General features: G+C 51.8%; 5 protein-coding genes across 5 annotated transcripts; 2 read left to right on the top strand and 3 right to left on the bottom strand.

Moving 5' to 3' along the window:
• Positions 1–2,027: 2,027 nt before the first annotated feature.
• On the top strand, positions 2,028–3,391 carry SMAC4_06994 (uncharacterized protein; the record flags this gene model as incomplete). The annotated part of the gene is made up of 1 exon (XM_003349110.2): positions 2,028–3,391. Exon 1 carries the CDS (start codon positions 2,276–2,278, stop codon positions 3,389–3,391), a length of 1,116 nt encoding a protein of 371 aa, XP_003349158.1. The 5' UTR covers positions 2,028–2,275.
• Positions 3,392–4,961: 1,570 nt separating this feature from the next.
• SMAC4_06995 (uncharacterized protein) lies at positions 4,962–6,650 on the bottom strand (the record flags this gene model as incomplete). The annotated part of the gene is made up of 3 exons (XM_003349111.2): positions 4,962–5,631; positions 5,736–5,842; positions 6,115–6,650. 3 exons carry the CDS (start codon positions 6,648–6,650, stop codon positions 5,264–5,266), a joined length of 1,011 nt encoding a protein of 336 aa, XP_003349159.1. The 3' UTR covers positions 4,962–5,263.
• Positions 6,651–7,996: 1,346 nt separating this feature from the next.
• On the bottom strand, positions 7,997–9,854 carry SMAC4_06996 (uncharacterized protein). The gene is made up of 5 exons (XM_066090546.1): positions 9,422–9,854; positions 9,049–9,086; positions 8,835–8,949; positions 8,497–8,678; positions 7,997–8,436 (listed from the first exon to the last, which is right to left on the bottom strand). Coding segments are annotated over exons 1-5 (477 nt in total). The 5' UTR covers positions 9,424–9,854; the 3' UTR covers positions 7,997–8,296.
• A 1,594-nt stretch (positions 9,855–11,448) lies between these two features.
• On the top strand, positions 11,449–13,371 carry SMAC4_06997 (uncharacterized protein). Its single transcript, XM_003349113.2, has 2 exons — positions 11,449–12,410; positions 12,644–13,371. The coding sequence occupies exons 1-2, from the start codon at positions 11,934–11,936 to the stop codon at positions 13,295–13,297; spliced, it is 1,131 nt and encodes a 376-aa protein (XP_003349161.1). The 5' UTR covers positions 11,449–11,933; the 3' UTR covers positions 13,298–13,371.
• Positions 13,372–13,688: 317 nt separating this feature from the next.
• Positions 13,689–14,958, bottom strand: SMAC4_06998 (uncharacterized protein; the record flags this gene model as incomplete). The annotated part of the gene is made up of 3 exons (XM_003349114.2): positions 14,097–14,958; positions 13,929–13,987; positions 13,689–13,860 (listed from the first exon to the last, which is right to left on the bottom strand). Exons 1-3 carry the CDS (start codon positions 14,511–14,513, stop codon positions 13,689–13,691), a joined length of 648 nt encoding a protein of 215 aa, XP_003349162.1. The 5' UTR covers positions 14,514–14,958.
• Between the last annotated feature and the right edge of the window lie 765 nt (positions 14,959–15,723).

The following is a 15,723-nucleotide window of genomic DNA, read 5'->3' as shown; positions in this document are numbered from 1 at the left end:
TTCAACTGTCATCACTGCAAATCACCAACAACAAATTTCCAACTTTGACTTCACGCCCTCAGGTCATCAACATCCATCCAATCTCGCGATCCCATCCGCCTTGCTGAGGGCCAGACCCTTCCGCCTCAGCCCATCATATTTACCTCAACCCTCAAACGCATGTCATTCTTTTACTTTGTTTTTCTCTCTCCATTGATTCCTTAAAACTTGGTTGTCGCCTTCGCTTTTTCTATACCTTTCAACCCTCTCGATTTCCAAGAGATGGGAGTTTCCAGCCCTCAGTGTAAAAATGCACGGCCAAAGACACGCCTTTCCAACAGATTGACTGACCGGCTCATCCTTATGTCGTTGGACGCCTCCTATCCCGAAATCTACAGGAACAGAACCAACGGCGAGAGAGCTGGGACTGTCCATCACTTTTATACTTCTGGGGTGGACATCATATAACATGACATCTTAGGCATATGATATGGTACATACCTATGTTCGCTAACCAGCCGTGATGCGCATAGTTGTTGGCATTATGATCCCCCAACCCAACGGTCTTCCCGCCGCATAATGGACAAACATCTGAGGCTCTCTGTCTCGGAAACACATGTCTCGGCCACACACACAGGGCGAGAAAGACATTTATGCGATTCAGGCTATCGCAAGCGCGCCCATGTCCAACATCCCGTCATGAAGTTCTTGTCAATCAGTCTTTGACCCGGAGCAGGTTTGCCAGGACACCACCTCATATCTGCCCCTTTACAAGTGCCCGTGTTGAGAATGTCGCTCAAGTGAAAGTGACATTCATGCAAAGATTCCATCAAGAGGGGCCCGCCACTACCATGCCCCATCTATCGAAGATTCCCAACTCTAGACTTCAAGGGCATATCCTGGCCTGGCCCCTCCTGGCCTGGCCCCTTCCACCACCTTTCGACTTCTTGGCGTTCCTCTTCTTCACAGGTGAGAAAAGAACGACAGAAGCTCTGTCGTCATCTCTGGATGGTGCCACAGTTCGGTTCAACCTGCCGCGACTCCGACAAACCTGGCATATCGAAGCCTTTTGACTGGCTCAGCTGGAGACGAGATCGCGAGTACACGCGTACATCCATCGTCCACTCTCGCCTGGAACGCCCAGTCTCTAAGGGGCCAAGGGGGGCCCATGGGCTCGGTAACATGGCCGCTGGCGGGCGCTACCAAGCGTTGGCTCGACGTTGGAACGTTGGGAGGCTCAAGATGCCCCTGCAGGACTCCATGCGAACCCCTTCGCCTACCCTTGTTAACACCCATTCAAACCACCCCCTGGTCTGCCCCTGAGTCTCCACACAGACCGAACCCGCTTCACTAACAAATCCTTGAACTCAACCCCTTCGTCAGCCCGAATGTGTTTCATGCCTGTGATGGTGAGGAGTGCTTCACGAATACAGCGCTTGACTTTGTGGGTTAGCTTTGATAGCTTGCCATGTCGAAACTTGGGGATCGAAGCTCGATCCCACGGGCAGTTCTCGGGCATTGCGGCGCCACAGCAAGTTCCATCTTCACTTTGGACGAATCACTTTTCTCGACAATAACGCTGCGTGTTCGTCCCATCATGGCCCTCGTATCGCTCATCTTGTTTGGGGAGCCGCAATGATCCCTTCACTGCTACGCAGTTGATGCTCCTGGAGCTGTATCCGAGGTTGGAGATCCGCCAGCATATCACATTGCCTTCCACCACCGTCGATCTGTTTTGTTTCCCTATCCATGGCCACTCTACCCGCGGGGGTACCTACCCGCTTACATGGTCACCTTGGAATCAACTTTGGGAATTTGGTCCGTTATCAGACCCCGCCTTATTCAGGCCATCTCATTTCGCTGAAACGACATGTTCGTTGACCGATGCTTTGACGGCTGACATGGGCATGCATACCCATCCATCACGGACGATATGCCAAATGGATTTGGCCGCATACCGCACGATGCTTCGACTAGGTAGGTGGGCTTGTCGTGGGCATCAAGGAGCAGGGGGTAAGGCTTCGATTCTGGAAGACTACGAACAAGTCGAGGATATAAGGACATGGTCGTCGCCATGTTGCTCTGTTCTGGAAAATCACCAGCTTCAACTTGAGCATTCGGCATCTACCCACCTTCTTTTTTACTTCTACCTTCTTTACAACAGCTTCAGTGAAGCCTACCATTCTTTACATCACTATCTTTGACATCACATCACTCATTTTTGCCCGCTAGTCGGTCCTACTCACGAAAACAACAACAACAATAACGCCAATAACTTACTACCATATCAACCAAGATGCCTTCCTTCACTTCCAAGTCTCTTCTTACCGTCCTCGCCGGTGCGGCCTCCGTCGCGGCCCACGGTCACGTTAGCAACGTTGTCATCAACGGCGACTCTTACCAGGGTTATGATATCAACAGCTTCCCTTACATGGCCAGCCCCCCTATTGTCGTTGGCTGGACCGCCAGCAACACCGACAACGGCTTCGTTGCTCCTGATGCTTTCTCCTCGGCCGATATCATCTGCCACCGCAACTCCGCCAACGCCAAGGGCCATGCCGTCGTCAAGGCCGGTGACAAGATCTCCATCCAGTGGGATACCTGGCCCGAGTCTCACCACGGTCCCGTGATCGACTACCTCGCCAACTGCGGCACCGCCGGCTGCGAGACCGTCGACAAGACCGCTCTCGAGTTCTTCAAGATCGACGAGGTCGGCCTCATTGACGGCTCCGCCGCCCCCGGCAAGTGGGGTTCCGACCAGCTCATCGAGAACGGCAACAGCTGGCTCGTCCAGATCCCCTCCAACATCGCCCCCGGTTTCTACGTTCTCCGTCACGAGATCATCGCCCTCCATTCCGCCAACGAGGCCAACGGCGCCCAGAACTACCCCCAGTGCTTCAACATCCAGGTCACCGGTACCGGTACCGACAAGCCCGCCGGTGTCAAGGGTACCGCCCTTTACACCCCCAACGACGCCGGTATCCTCTTCAACATCTACCAGTCCATGACCAGCTACCCCGTTCCGGGCCCCGCCCTGATCAAGGGTGCCGTCAACGTCGCTCAGGCCCGCTCCGCCGTTGCTCGCACCGCTACTGCCATCACTGGTCTCGCCGGCGCTCCTGCTGCCACTGCTGCTCCTGCCACTACCACCGCGGCCGCTGCTCCTGCTGTTACTACTACCTCCGCTGTCGTTGCCGTGCCTACTACCACTCTCGTCGCCTCCACCACCAAGGCTGTCACCGTCGCTCCTACCACCACCACTGCTGCTCCCGCCGCTACCAAGCCTGCTAAGGGTGGATGCCGCGGTAAGAGCCAGAAGCGTCGTGCTGCTCGTCGCGCTGCTGCTGCTGCTGCTGCCCGCGAGGCTGCCCTCGCTCGTCGTCACGCTCGCGATGTTGCTTTCCTCGACTAAGCGGTTAACTGTGTTGAGAAACGGGTCTAGGAAGATGGTTATTATGACTATGAAGGAAGATATGACCGGCGCTTATAAGCTTCGGCGATGTTGTACGAAAGAAGAAGAGATTTGGAGAGACCTATTCGATTCTACTGTATTACCTGATTAGATAAAACTTGAACTTGCTCCACCGCTTGGTAGAGGAGAAAGATGATTGCTCTGTTGAGGACAAACTCGGTGTTTTGTTTTGCAAGTGATTCTCTTGATGTTTTTGGGCGGTTCTATTCCTTTTATCGCCATTTGATCGTGGGCATATCTTACCCCGTCTCGGAACATGTTCGAAATCCGGTATATTTTTCGGGTGCAAGAGGATGAAGAAGAAGAAGAAGATTTAGAAGGTGCGCCTGGCAAGGGTGGCGGGTGAGCTTACACGACGCGCCAAACAAAGCCCAAAGATGGGTCGGTGCTTTTTGCGGAAGATAAAACGGAAAGACGCAGATACTATGTACAATCTAACCCTGGTTTGTTTGTTAGTCTGGTACAAAAACGCCCATTTCTATCCTCGAGCCACTGGGAGAGGACGGACAGGTACTGGAAGGACCGCCTTCTTATATCTTTCAGCCTTTCGGAAAGAAGCATCAAGAGGCTTTTGTAGCGTTTCTACCCTGGTCGCATTGTCAGTTGCTTCAAACGAAAACCTGAAGAAGGCTAATAAGGGCTTTAAATCTCTTTTGTTTAACCCCGGTCCGAAGTTCCAAGCTAACAAACAAACCAGTCTTATATTGTATGGTATACGTGCAAGTTTTCCGCCGCCACCCAGCAAGAAGAGAAGTGAAAAAAAGTAAAAAGTGTCAAAAAAATTGCCGAAACAGCGCGAAACATGATTCGAACGAGCCGCTTCTCTGAGAGAGGAGGTGGTATGTCCAACAGAAAGCAAACAGTCAGTGGCGCGCTTTCTAATGACTACCCGCTACATCTAGCGACTGCATCACCCAACCCCAGGAGCAGAGCACGGTGGTTGGGTGATTGTACTGTTGAAGGTATGAGCTTAAGTAGGTAGGTAGGTAGATACCGTTTTGTTCCCGTCAATTACTCAATTTGAACCCAACTTGAACTTAACTAGGTCCTGATATTGATTGATCCCATGGTTACTTGTACATATGTATGGTATGTATGAGACAAGACAGGAATTCCACTTGTGAAGGAATTAGATTGATTGATTGTCATCGTCCTATGTAATCCTAGTCCTACAAATCCTCGTCGTCATCTTTATCTTCATCTTCATCGTGTCACAACATCCCATGAAGTTTTCTACTACCCACTCCCGCGCGCCCGATGCCCGACGTGACATATGTATGTTTGTAGCTTACCAACGTCACCAGCCATCCGGGCAAGTAGTGTTCGAATCAACTGGCGAACTCGCGAATTTGACTCGGATATTGGATATCGAGAAGGCGTCAAGTCAAGTCAATGAAAAGTACTTACTGCTTAGTATAAACACCTTCAATTCATACTGCAATCACAATCACGATCACGGGTGGGGGGGGAAGGGGGGAAAGCTTCCTTCGAATCCTTGGTCCATGTTCATGTTCCATGTTCGTTGTTTGTTCGAGTTGCTAAGGTGCTCTTCGCAGTTACATCCAATCCAGTACATCCAGTCAGTCCAATCAGCGCGAAGAGGAAGTATAGACCAGAGCTAACTCAGCTGCGATACCTAGATACCTATATAAAAGATTCTTGATGATTTACTCAGTAAATCACCAAAATTCTCCCTCATCACTCTTTATTCGTACTCAACTACCAAAACCACCCCATTTCATCGCCTTCCATTCTTACTTTCTCCCAATCAGGGCCGGCCCTCACCTCATCCAGTCACTACCCTTCCTCTCTTTACATATAACTACCATCATAGTACCCCTGACCAGCATACCCGCTCCCCAAAACACTCTCAATCTTGACCGCAGCACCCAACTTACTACTAAACCCCGCTCTCGTCCCACTGGCTCCGGCACCGGTATTAGCATACTCGGTAAACGCAACATTGCTGGTCCTCTCGTCGCCCGTATTCCAGATCTTCCACCCGGCAGCGTTGATGACGTTGGTCATGCTGGTCTTTTGGAACGTCACGCGGGCGTATTCGCGCCAGGGACGACCGAGGTAGTAGGCGCCCGAGGAGATCGAGTGGCCGTCGGCGGCGGCGATGGTGCAGGCGTTGAACACGTAGTTGTTTGGGTTGGTGGAGGAGTCGCGGCCGGAGGCTATGGGTTGGTGGGTGGGTGTTAAGTTAGCTTGGCTCAGATGTGGGAGACAAGAAGGAAAGAAATGATTAGAAAAGAAGACGAAAAGAAAAAGGTGTACAAACCAGTGATGTATCCAATGCTGGCGGCAACAACTCTGATGTCGCATTTTTCGAACCAGGCTGGTGCTCGTTGGCCGAAGATGAAGTCCGTGGCTCCTTGGATCAGGGACCTGTGTTTGAAATCCTGTGTTAGTCACTCGCTTCTTCCCCTTTTTTTTTTTTTTTTCGCCCATCGTCACCATCGCCCTTATCCTCAACTGCATCTCACCCTCCCATAACCACCCATCCCGTCGCACTCAATACTCAAACCCAGCAGTCCACCTCCACGGCCCTTTCCACCCCTCACCTACCCCCTCCCCAATCTTACCCACAGCCACCTGCCTCTTCCAAGCAACAACACTTCAAACATGTTAACAGACCATAAAAAGACCAAAAAACTCACCTAGCATAAACCTGCGCCCCCTCCTGCGCCAAAACCGTATCCTGAAACCCCTTCAACTGACAGCCATAAACCCCCACGCCCTCCGCATAGACACTCAACGCTACCGCCTGACTTCCTTTTCCATACCCATTCTCCACATTCAAATTATACAATCGCGCATTCTTGCTCTTCACCCTCAGTGTGGCCGTCTCATCATTCGTTAACCCGTCCGCCTGCGATTTCGACGACAAAATAGTGACGGCGTTGGAAGCGTAGCTAAGCGTGGAGGTGGTTGATCCGTAAATGGATAGTTGCGCGGCGCGAGAGGGGATGAGGACTTGTTCACGGTAAGTGCCGGGGTAGATGAAGATGCATTGGGGGCTGGAAGAGGTGGTGGAGAGGGCGTTGATGGCGGATTGGATTGTGGAGAATTTTTGGGATGAGGAGGGGCCGACGGTGAGGCACGTGGTGGATGGGGGGGAGGTGCGGGTGGCGGCGAGGGCGGCGGGGGGGAAGAGGGAGAGAATAAGAGGGAGAAAGGAGAGGAGGGATTTCATGGTGACTTGACCACAAGGAAGCTAAGGTAGCTAGCTAGCTGGTGGGAGCTAGGAGGAGCTTGAGGTGTAGGAGTTAGGAGAATGTCGGAGGAAGGTGAGAAGAAGGAGTTACTGGTGATGGTGTAGGAGAGGGTGATATACTTGCAGTTTAAGGGATTCAATGGGAAAGTGACTTTGAACACTCGGAGGGCTTGTTCCTCGTCGTCGTTCTAGGGCATCACGGAACTTTCCACCTGCAGTTTCTCTCCAGACCGCACCACGATCCGAAAGGAGAAAAATTTGAAGCTTTCACCCACCCCCCCTTACCAGCAGCATACGTACACAGTTCCGGATTGGTGGACCTGTCTGTATACCTTCTCGATATCTGCTTGGTGCGCATAGCTCCAATCGAGGTACATACGCAAGCCATAGCTCGTGATGTGAGTGAGTACAGTGACATCGTCAGCTCCAAGTCTTCAAGACCCGGGGCCGGGGCCGGGGTGCATAAACCTCCGCCCAACGATCGATCTTGCTTTCTCCATCAACCGGGAATTCATCCATCTTGGGTGGTTTTGCGGAAGGTGACTCGAAGAAGATGTCAACCCCGTCTCTCTTCTACCCGATGTGTGTCTAGAAGCGGGGATAGGGGAACGGGCCAAGCTCAACCCACGAAACACGCGCGAATCGTGGAATCGATCCCATTTGCGGATAAATAACAATGCTTTGGTGCCGAACGGGGGTTGTAGCCTTCTCCAATTGTCCGGATACTAGTTCTAGTAGAGAAACGGGACTGTTTGGATGTAACTGCGGGGAGCCGCAACAGGGAACGACAAACGTGGAAAGAAGCTCGTGACGTTTGAAACTTCTTGGCATCGATTAAATCCATTGGCCTGATCCCTTGAGTATGAAGGATGTGTTTGAGGCCCTGGTTGGTGTGCTGAGTTGGAATAAGAATGGAGCTGGACACGATGTCAATGCCGTGCGATCATCTGTAATCCTAGTTGAGTAGTCAAAAGGTGGGATATTCCCGTCCGAAATGTGCTTGAAATAGCTTCAATCTGAATGCCAGAAGTCCAAAATAAATGAGACTACTGTGCAGCCTCAGCCAACAAGGTGCTTTCTTTGGCGACTATTAGCACTCACTCACATTAGTCCCACTTGGGACTCACAACTAGACCACTGTCCCTACCCAGCTCTACCTCTTCACCTCCATACCAAGATTGCTGCATTGGAACATGGTTCGCCTGGGCCATAGTAAGCAGGAGTATCAGGAAAGTACGACTGGGTTGGAGTGAGCTGGTCATTTTTCCATAACAAAAATCACGTACGAAAATCCAGAGCATTACGTCGGAGTGGTATAACGATTGTGCTGGTGATGTGTATGAGCAATCCTAAAAGGAGAGGAGATTAAAACAAAGTGAATGACCTAAGCAAACCCAAACGACCCAACCCATAAATACCGTATTCAACGCCGGTTCGGAACAGAGGCCCCTAGAATACCTCGTAAAAAGAAAACAACTCCTGCTGCTGATGAATGCGAAGTGACAAACTGGGGGCGTCAAAAGTCCTCAGGATTGGAGGAGCCCCCAGAGATTCGAAGGGCCCTTGGGATTGCAAGAGCCCTCGAGACTGGGAGAGACTTCGAGGCTCGTTGGAGGACTACCAACCTAGACGTCGTCCATCTTACCGGCGGCCTCTTCGTCGTCGTCCTCATCGAAACTCGCCACGGATGACAGTTCGCCGTCGTCTTCACTTTCCGCATCCGCCTCGTCTGCTGCGTCCTTGCTCGCGTACTTCTGGACGTATTCTGTACGGGTATGTCAGCTTCCTCCTCGTTGGATCCAACGCATCCCTTGGGTAAACATACCCTTCACCTTGTTCTCGTACGTCTTGGGCTCTCTGAGAAGCATCGCAGCGGCCTCTCCGTTGAGAGGATCGGTGGGGTTCGGGTAACGTAGTAGCTGAGGCAGGAACACTTCGAAAATGTTGATCATGTCGAACATTGGCGACCATGTTTGGTTAATGACGTCCAGGCAAACCGATCCGGATCTGGTACGCATCGTATTTGGTTAGCCCAAATTTCCCAAGACCATGAGCTCACACCACTCTGTTGCATGTCCCATTCCCGCGAACCAGAACCCGCCAACGGACTGCGTGATTATTTCCTCGGATGGTGTGATCAGTATGGTATCGGTCCCCACTTACAGCTCATCGATGTTGGGATGGAAGATTCGGTTCACGAAACCAATGCTAGGGGACTTGTACGGATACTGATCGGGTAGCTCGACGCGGACTTTCCAGATGCCGCCTTCGAAGGGTGCTGTTGGGAGAGCTTTGTGTTAGTGACCGTAGTTTCCTCGAGGCACATCTGCGACTTGAACACATTCGAGGGGGGATGGAAAAGATTGGGGAGACAAACTTTCCGCTGGCCCTTTGAACTTGACGTAGAACTCCTGCCTATTACGGTGTTAGGTATGCCCTTCATCCCAGCTCGCATCATTCGGCTATCGCTTCTTACACTGCAAACAAACGTTAGCGCCCCGAAACCAAGTGTACCATGCTGCCTAAAGGAAGTTGGGCAAAGGCTTTTCCATACTATTGTCGTTCACGAGAGTGACCTCATAGTCGCTCATGAGCCTGTCATATCGATCGGGTTAACAGTAGGCTCGTGGGAAAGGGTTGCGGGAGTTTGTAGAGGCGGGAAGCGTACATTTTCATGACCTGGTAACCATGTACATGTTAGCACGCATCCCTCTAATCCGAAAGTGAACGTAGATGCAATCGCAACTCACATCTGTCTCGATGCGGCGGCGTGGGGAACTCATGTTGCCTGTCTGGAACTTGTGGTCGGTCTGTCCTGCTGATAAGAATGAGGTTGTTTATAGATCGAAATGTCGCAGGTTTTCCGGAGCGGAATCGCAACCCGACGCTTCTGTAAGATTGGATGGTGTAAGGTGATGCCAACTGTGTAGGACTGCTGAATTTGAGAGCATACAGTGGAATGCGGTGTCGTCGGGGTGGTGGCGAGATGCAATGCTGGCTCGTCTGGTCTGGTGCGGCCGATATTGGCTGGATGCTTGAGCGGGGCCGATAACAGTGCTGATGATGTCAACGGAGGGTGACGGAGAGGCGCGCGATGGACTCGAATGGGAACTAAAGTTGGTATTTCGCGGTTTCAAGCGGTCGGGTAGGAGGTGTTTGAGATGGTTGGATCCAGTAGGAAAGTAGTCGGGAGAGAATGCAAGATCAAGTGGGATGAATGATGGATGGAAAGAAGCTGCCAGTTTAGATAAGTCACACTCACGCTCCCGTCCGCAGTTAGCGACGATCGTCCACGACGTCAGGCTTACCGTACAGCACTGATCTCCAGGTGGTAGCGGCCAGGGGTGCATTTGCCGGCCGGCAGCGAATGATAAGCGGCTGGAGGTGGGGAAAGTCATGCGCTGAAGCCAGCGATAAGGATTCATTGGCGGTCACTTTGTCCCTGTGCTTCAGAAGTTCCGGGCCATGAGGAAGAGTCAACTCCAGTCAACCTCATCCAGATTCCAGGCAACCCCAACCGACCAACCGCAACTTGTCTTCCATGCGTAACGAGAGCCTTTCGGAGATGAAATAGTGATCATGAGCTGCACATACTCACTTTTGGATATTCCAGGGTACACAGGCATGGAATGAGTTTTGGACAGTTGTACCTGGTTTCCATTATCTAGCCCAGATCTGCCTCAGCTCCAGAACTCGCTCTCGCCCTTACTACGATCATCAGCAAGTCCTCATTCACAAGCACAACAAGGCCGTCAAGAGGCTGAACGAAAGGTAGACCAACAGATACCATGAACAATGTTTGCTTTGTCCAAAAGCCAAATCCGGCCACCAACAACCGGCACAACAACCAACGACAAATAAGCGAATAAAGAGCGATGCGTCAACGGCATGATACTGTGACACCCAGAGACACAAAAGTTGACTCAGATCCAATCTGGATAATCCCCTGATCTTATTATATAGTGTCTGTCGATCAACTCCGTAGCTTGTCGGATACCGTCACCCACCATCGGCCTCGCGGCCATGAGGGTGGCCGGCGATCCGGCGTTTAGTTTAACGTGTATGGCGGGGAAGTCTGGGGAAAAGGAAGCACTAGTGACGGCGGCGGTTGACCGGCGACCAGGTACATGGGTCACGCGCTCCCTTTGAACGGTGCCATATCTGGACCGGAACTACGCCATGGCTGGTTTGTAGAAATGAATCAAACCATACCTGACAACATCATCCAGCAGCTTTGATGTTGAGGATAGAAATCTATCTTCAAGCACACGTCTTAAGGCAATCAAAGAACTAAGACTTCGGCTCCGGACCACGGTATCGGAACGCCATGTGCTAAGGCTGACAATTGACAGCTGGGCGACGTCCCCCGCAGTTCACGATGTCGTCTGAAGCCACTCACGAAAAGTCGGCGGGTTTAAGTGGTTGCATACATACAGCACCCCATCCCATCACTAACACGGCGCCAAAAAAAGGAAAATGTTGGTTCGATTACTGAACAAGATAAATATAGATTACATAAAGCCTCAACATGTCCATAGTGGTAATGCCGAGAGTGTCAATATCTCACCAGCTCGGTGGTCCGTCGGCGCACCGCTTTCATGAAGAGGGATCAATCAATCATCAAGGTTCTTACGATTGTCACTTTGCCCAACTCCTCCCAAGCCCCAAAATTGTTAGTGCAATGCCAATGCCAGACGGGAGTGCCAGTGCCAGCAGCTCTACCAGTGAGTGTCAGTCCACAGTCGCCGATGCCTCGGCTCCAGGCACACGACCATATATCACCAATCAGAGTCTCCCAGCGGGACCGATAAAGTGGGCAGTGTGGATAAAACAGCCCGAACAAGCCGGCGGGTCTGGTTCGGTCGGTCCCCTGACACTGTTGTTGCTTGGCGGGACGGCAACCCAGTCCCCAGCAGAGAAACCAACACCAAGAAATTTGTGAGATATACTCAATTATACGCAGCAAAAACCATCATGGCTAGGAGGAGTTTAAAAAGGGTGATTTTCCTGCAAATTGGCGCAACAATGTAGATTTCTGACAATTCCATCTCCTCCTTCTCTCCTCCTTTTTGCATCAATCCATTAGAGGTTTCATCATCAACCATCACAACCAAAAAGAAAAAAAAAGCCTGCAGCGTTCCAAGCATCGAAAACCTTCCTCACTCGACTTGTACATCTCATTGCGTATTTTCTAGACCGGCCCCCTTCACAACCACTCACAACCCACCACTTGTACCACCTTAACCACAAACAACCACCATAATGCACAAGCAAGTAACATCCTCACTACTCCGGAGGTCCTTCCTTCTTTCCAGGGGTAGTACCAATGGCAGGACACCATCTTCACTTCGTGGTGCAGGTGCATCCCTCCTCACCACCACCACCATCATCCCCCTTCAACAACCCCAACCCCAACATCAACCTTACACCCATCAACATGTCCAAACCCGCCACTACTCCTCCCACTCTCCCATGGGCCTCCCGCCCACCACCCCTCGCAAAAAGGTGACGCTCAGCAAGCTGCAGAGCATGTACAAGAAGGGCGAGAAGATCACCATGATCACGGCGCACGACTTCCCTTCGGCGCACGTGGCCGAGCACGCGGGCATGGACATGGTGCTGGTGGGCGACAGCCTGGCCATGGTTGCCCTGGGCATGGAGGATACGAGCGAGGTGTTGGTGGAGGAGATGTTGCTGCATTGTCGGAGCGTGGCGAGGGCGACGACGAGGGCTTTTACGGTATGTCTTTACTGTTTTATTGAAATGGGCTGTTCATTTGTTTACTCTACCCCTTTCCCCCTGTTTCTCTCATCGCTCAACCTATCTCACCTATTTCATCACATCATCGTTCCCCTACGCTTTATACATTCCCGAATCCTTCCTCCTCCCTTATTCACTACACCATACCATACCATACCATACCATACCATACCCCAAAGCAATGAACAAACACCAACTAACACCACCTCCAGGTCGGCGACATGCCCATGGGCTCCTACGAAATCTCCCCCCAACAGGCCCTCTCCACCGCCATCCGCTTCATCAAAGAAGGCCGCATGTCCGCCGTCAAGCTCGAGGGCGGCGCCGAGATGGCCCCCACCATCCGCGCCATCACCACCGCCGGCATCCCCGTGCTCGCACACATCGGGCTCACTCCCCAGCGCCAAAACGCCCTCGGCGGCTTCCGCGTGCAAGGCAAGTCCAAAGAATCCGCCAAGCGGCTGTTGCGGGACGCCCTTGCCGTGCAGGAAGCCGGTGCTTTCGCCATGGTCGTGGAGGCTGTGCCGCAGGAGGTTGCCAGCTTTATCACGGGTCTGCTCAAAGTTCCAACGATTGGGATCGGGGCTGGTAATGGCACGTCCGGACAGGTGCTGGTGCAGGCGGACATGACGGGGAATTTCCCTCCCGGAAGGTTTTTGCCCAAGTTTGTGAAGAAGTATGGGGATGTGTGGGGTGAGGCGCTGAAGGCTATTGAGAGTTATAGGGATGAGGTTAAGGGGGGCAGTTATCCGGCGGAGGAGCATACGTACCCGATGCCCAAGGAGGAGGTGGAGGCGTTTGTGGGGGATGTGAGGAGGTTGATGAGTGCGAATGCGTCGGAGACTGAGGGTGAGAAGGATGCGTGAGTCTGAGGCGCTGCGGTGTCGTTTGGTGTGACATAAGAGAAGGATAATACCCCTTGGTGGAATTTTGGGATAAAAACCTTGTTGCTGTTTGCCATTGAAGCGTTGCCCCGTGTTGGCGATGTACATAATAATTGATAGATATCTTTGCTGATAGATCATCGTGTTCTCGTCATCGTGAGTGTGGAGTGCTGTTGATGTCGATGACCTTGACGGTGTGGCGCTCTCTGGTGTCGAATGCCTTCAAATGGTCTAAAAAGCTGCTGAAGTTCCTATGGTGGTCCCAAGACTGTTGAGAAGTTCGTCGGGACGGCTCACCATAATTTCGACACCGTTTGGCATGTTGTCCTAACATATGATCCGCCTCTCTAGGTCTCCGGGTAGCACCTCCCATTCAGGTCCAGAGCAAGTAGTCATATCCGCCGCCACTCAGAGTTCTACTTGTCGGGGTTCGAATCGCCTTCTTTCCCTCGGTGCTTCTAACCATGGCGAGTAGCGAGAGTCGTCTGAGCGATAACTCCAAAAGGAGCTCGAGGACGTCAACCGTAGAAGGCAGCCAAGCACGTCTGGGTAATGAGACACGTTGTCGTAAGTCGAAAGGTACCTCGGTGAGCGTCGGGGCTGAGTTGATTACCCAAAAGACGGGGTCATCGAATAAGAAACATTCAACTGGTTCGTCGAATCTTTAAAGCACTGCAAATGATACACATCGTCAGCACAGCACTCACACACTCTCAAATATCCCTAGCATCATAGTCACCCAGACAAGATCACCAAGAAAGAAGAACCCAGGTAAACTCACCCTCCACAAATTCCCCACAACCTCATCCAGCGCCGGCGCAAATACGCTATTCACATACAAAAACACGCTGTCCGACTCCCGGCACTTGAGCGTCTTTCTTATGTACGTCATCACCGTATCGAACCTTTCCGTGCTGCTCACTTTGACCTGCTCCCTGCGGAGGGCGGGCGCCGACCCGACCGGTTTGAAGCGTATCACCACTTTCTCCTGGCCAAACTTCCCGGCTTCGGCGAGGGCGGCGGTGGCGTCCCGCGGAAGCGTCATCAGAACCGTGGAGGCGGTCATGGTTAGTGGTAGGTTGGGCGAATCGCGGCCTTCGAGGAGGGGGGAGGCTGTTGGTGAGAGGTTGTTGGAAGGGGAAGCGGTGTTGGAGTTGGAGTTGGATCCTCCTCCGAATGGGGGTTGTGGGGATGCCATTTTGGGAAATTTAATGAGTGATGGAGGGAGGTTGATGTGAATCACGGTCAAGCGATGAGCTGTTAACACAATTTCGTCCTGTTCGTGGGTGTTTGCTTTCCTTTCCCGGTGATGACGGAGATGACGAAGGGCTTGGACCGGTTGTTCGGATGAGTAACTCTTCGTCTAGTGCGCTTTCACAGCACATATGAGATTATTGAGGTTCGGTGATCGTAGTATCTAGCTGATTTTGGTTGTAAGCTGCGTCTTTCTATCGAGTGAGGTTGATGATGTTGACGATGATGCTGATGGATGTCAAGGATCAGCTGGGCAACGAGACGACAGTTGATTGGTGACTGCCTGGGAGCGTTGAAACGGAAAGGGAGAAAGAAAGTGGAGCCATGGTTGCATCAAGCTGCCCAAAGTACGGGCGTAATCACGAAAGGGTTAGGGTTGCTGTGGTCTTGGACGGAATATTCGTCCCGATGACCTGGAATCTGGATATCAAAACTCAAAAGGAACCCGAGATCTCGATTGAACATGAAAGACCTGACGATATCGTTTGTGATCATCTCTCAAAGTAGTAAAGAAGAGCGCATGCGACTGCGACGGAAACATCTCCGGGAATCATCGGCTAGAGCTAAGAGATCTGAATGGAGGTCAACCAAAAGTGTGAGAGACAACTTGTGCAACATGCAAGGGTTATTAGCGAGCCTGCACAAGTTGTTTATCTCCCTTCATCTCTTTGGATCGTGACCAACCTCAATCCTCGATGACTTGCATATGGAGAACTCCACCGCGATATAAAAACGTCAACATTGTCTGTCCCGTAGCATTCTTTCATCGTGTGTCACTATGGCAAGATGGGTTATGGTTATGATCGGCACGTGGAAAGATACGAGGTCAATCTTGATGAGCGAGCATTCCAGCGGAAGCGGAAGAGATACGAGTCAATCTCGATGAGCGAGCATTCTAGGAGGAGCGGAAGAGATACGATTTGCCCATCAATTGGGCTGTATGTACACTACACGTGTAGATATTCCTATGTACACTAGCTCTCACCGGCTTGATGGTCGTACACGGGTATGGACTGGGAGGCATCATCGAGAACGGCGATACCCTTTTGCGGGGAAGTACAGAGATATGATGTGACGGAAGCCGTACCCCCACACGATCATCCCCGGAGCGTTCGTTCCCGTTGCTGAATCGTCAACCGTGCTCAAAAAATATC

The sequence above is a fragment of the Sordaria macrospora genome, chromosome 7 (genome assembly GCF_033870435.1).
Source record: "Sordaria macrospora chromosome 7, complete sequence".
Lineage (NCBI taxonomy): Eukaryota > Fungi > Ascomycota > Sordariomycetes > Sordariales > Sordariaceae > Sordaria > Sordaria macrospora.
This window is presented reverse-complemented; position numbering and strand designations above follow the sequence as displayed.

What these genes read in the sequence shown, in the direction of transcription:
- SMAC4_06996 (XM_066090546.1), bottom strand. An exon ending in CATCCCAACATCGATGAGCT is followed by an intron (nt 8,679 to 8,834) that starts GTAAGTGGGGAC and finishes GATGCGTACCAG; the next exon opens with ATCCGGATCGGTTTGCCTGG. An exon ending in GTACGAGAACAAGGTGAAGG is followed by an intron (nt 8,437 to 8,496) that starts GTATGTTTACCC and finishes ATACCCGTACAG; the next exon opens with AATACGTCCAGAAGTACGCG.
- SMAC4_06997 (XM_003349113.2), top strand. Translation starts at nt 11,934, where the DNA reads ATGCACAAGCAAGTAACATCCTCACTACTCCGGAGGTCCTTCCTTCTT. An exon ending in CGACGACGAGGGCTTTTACG is followed by an intron (nt 12,411 to 12,643) that starts GTATGTCTTTAC and finishes CACCACCTCCAG; the next exon opens with GTCGGCGACATGCCCATGGG.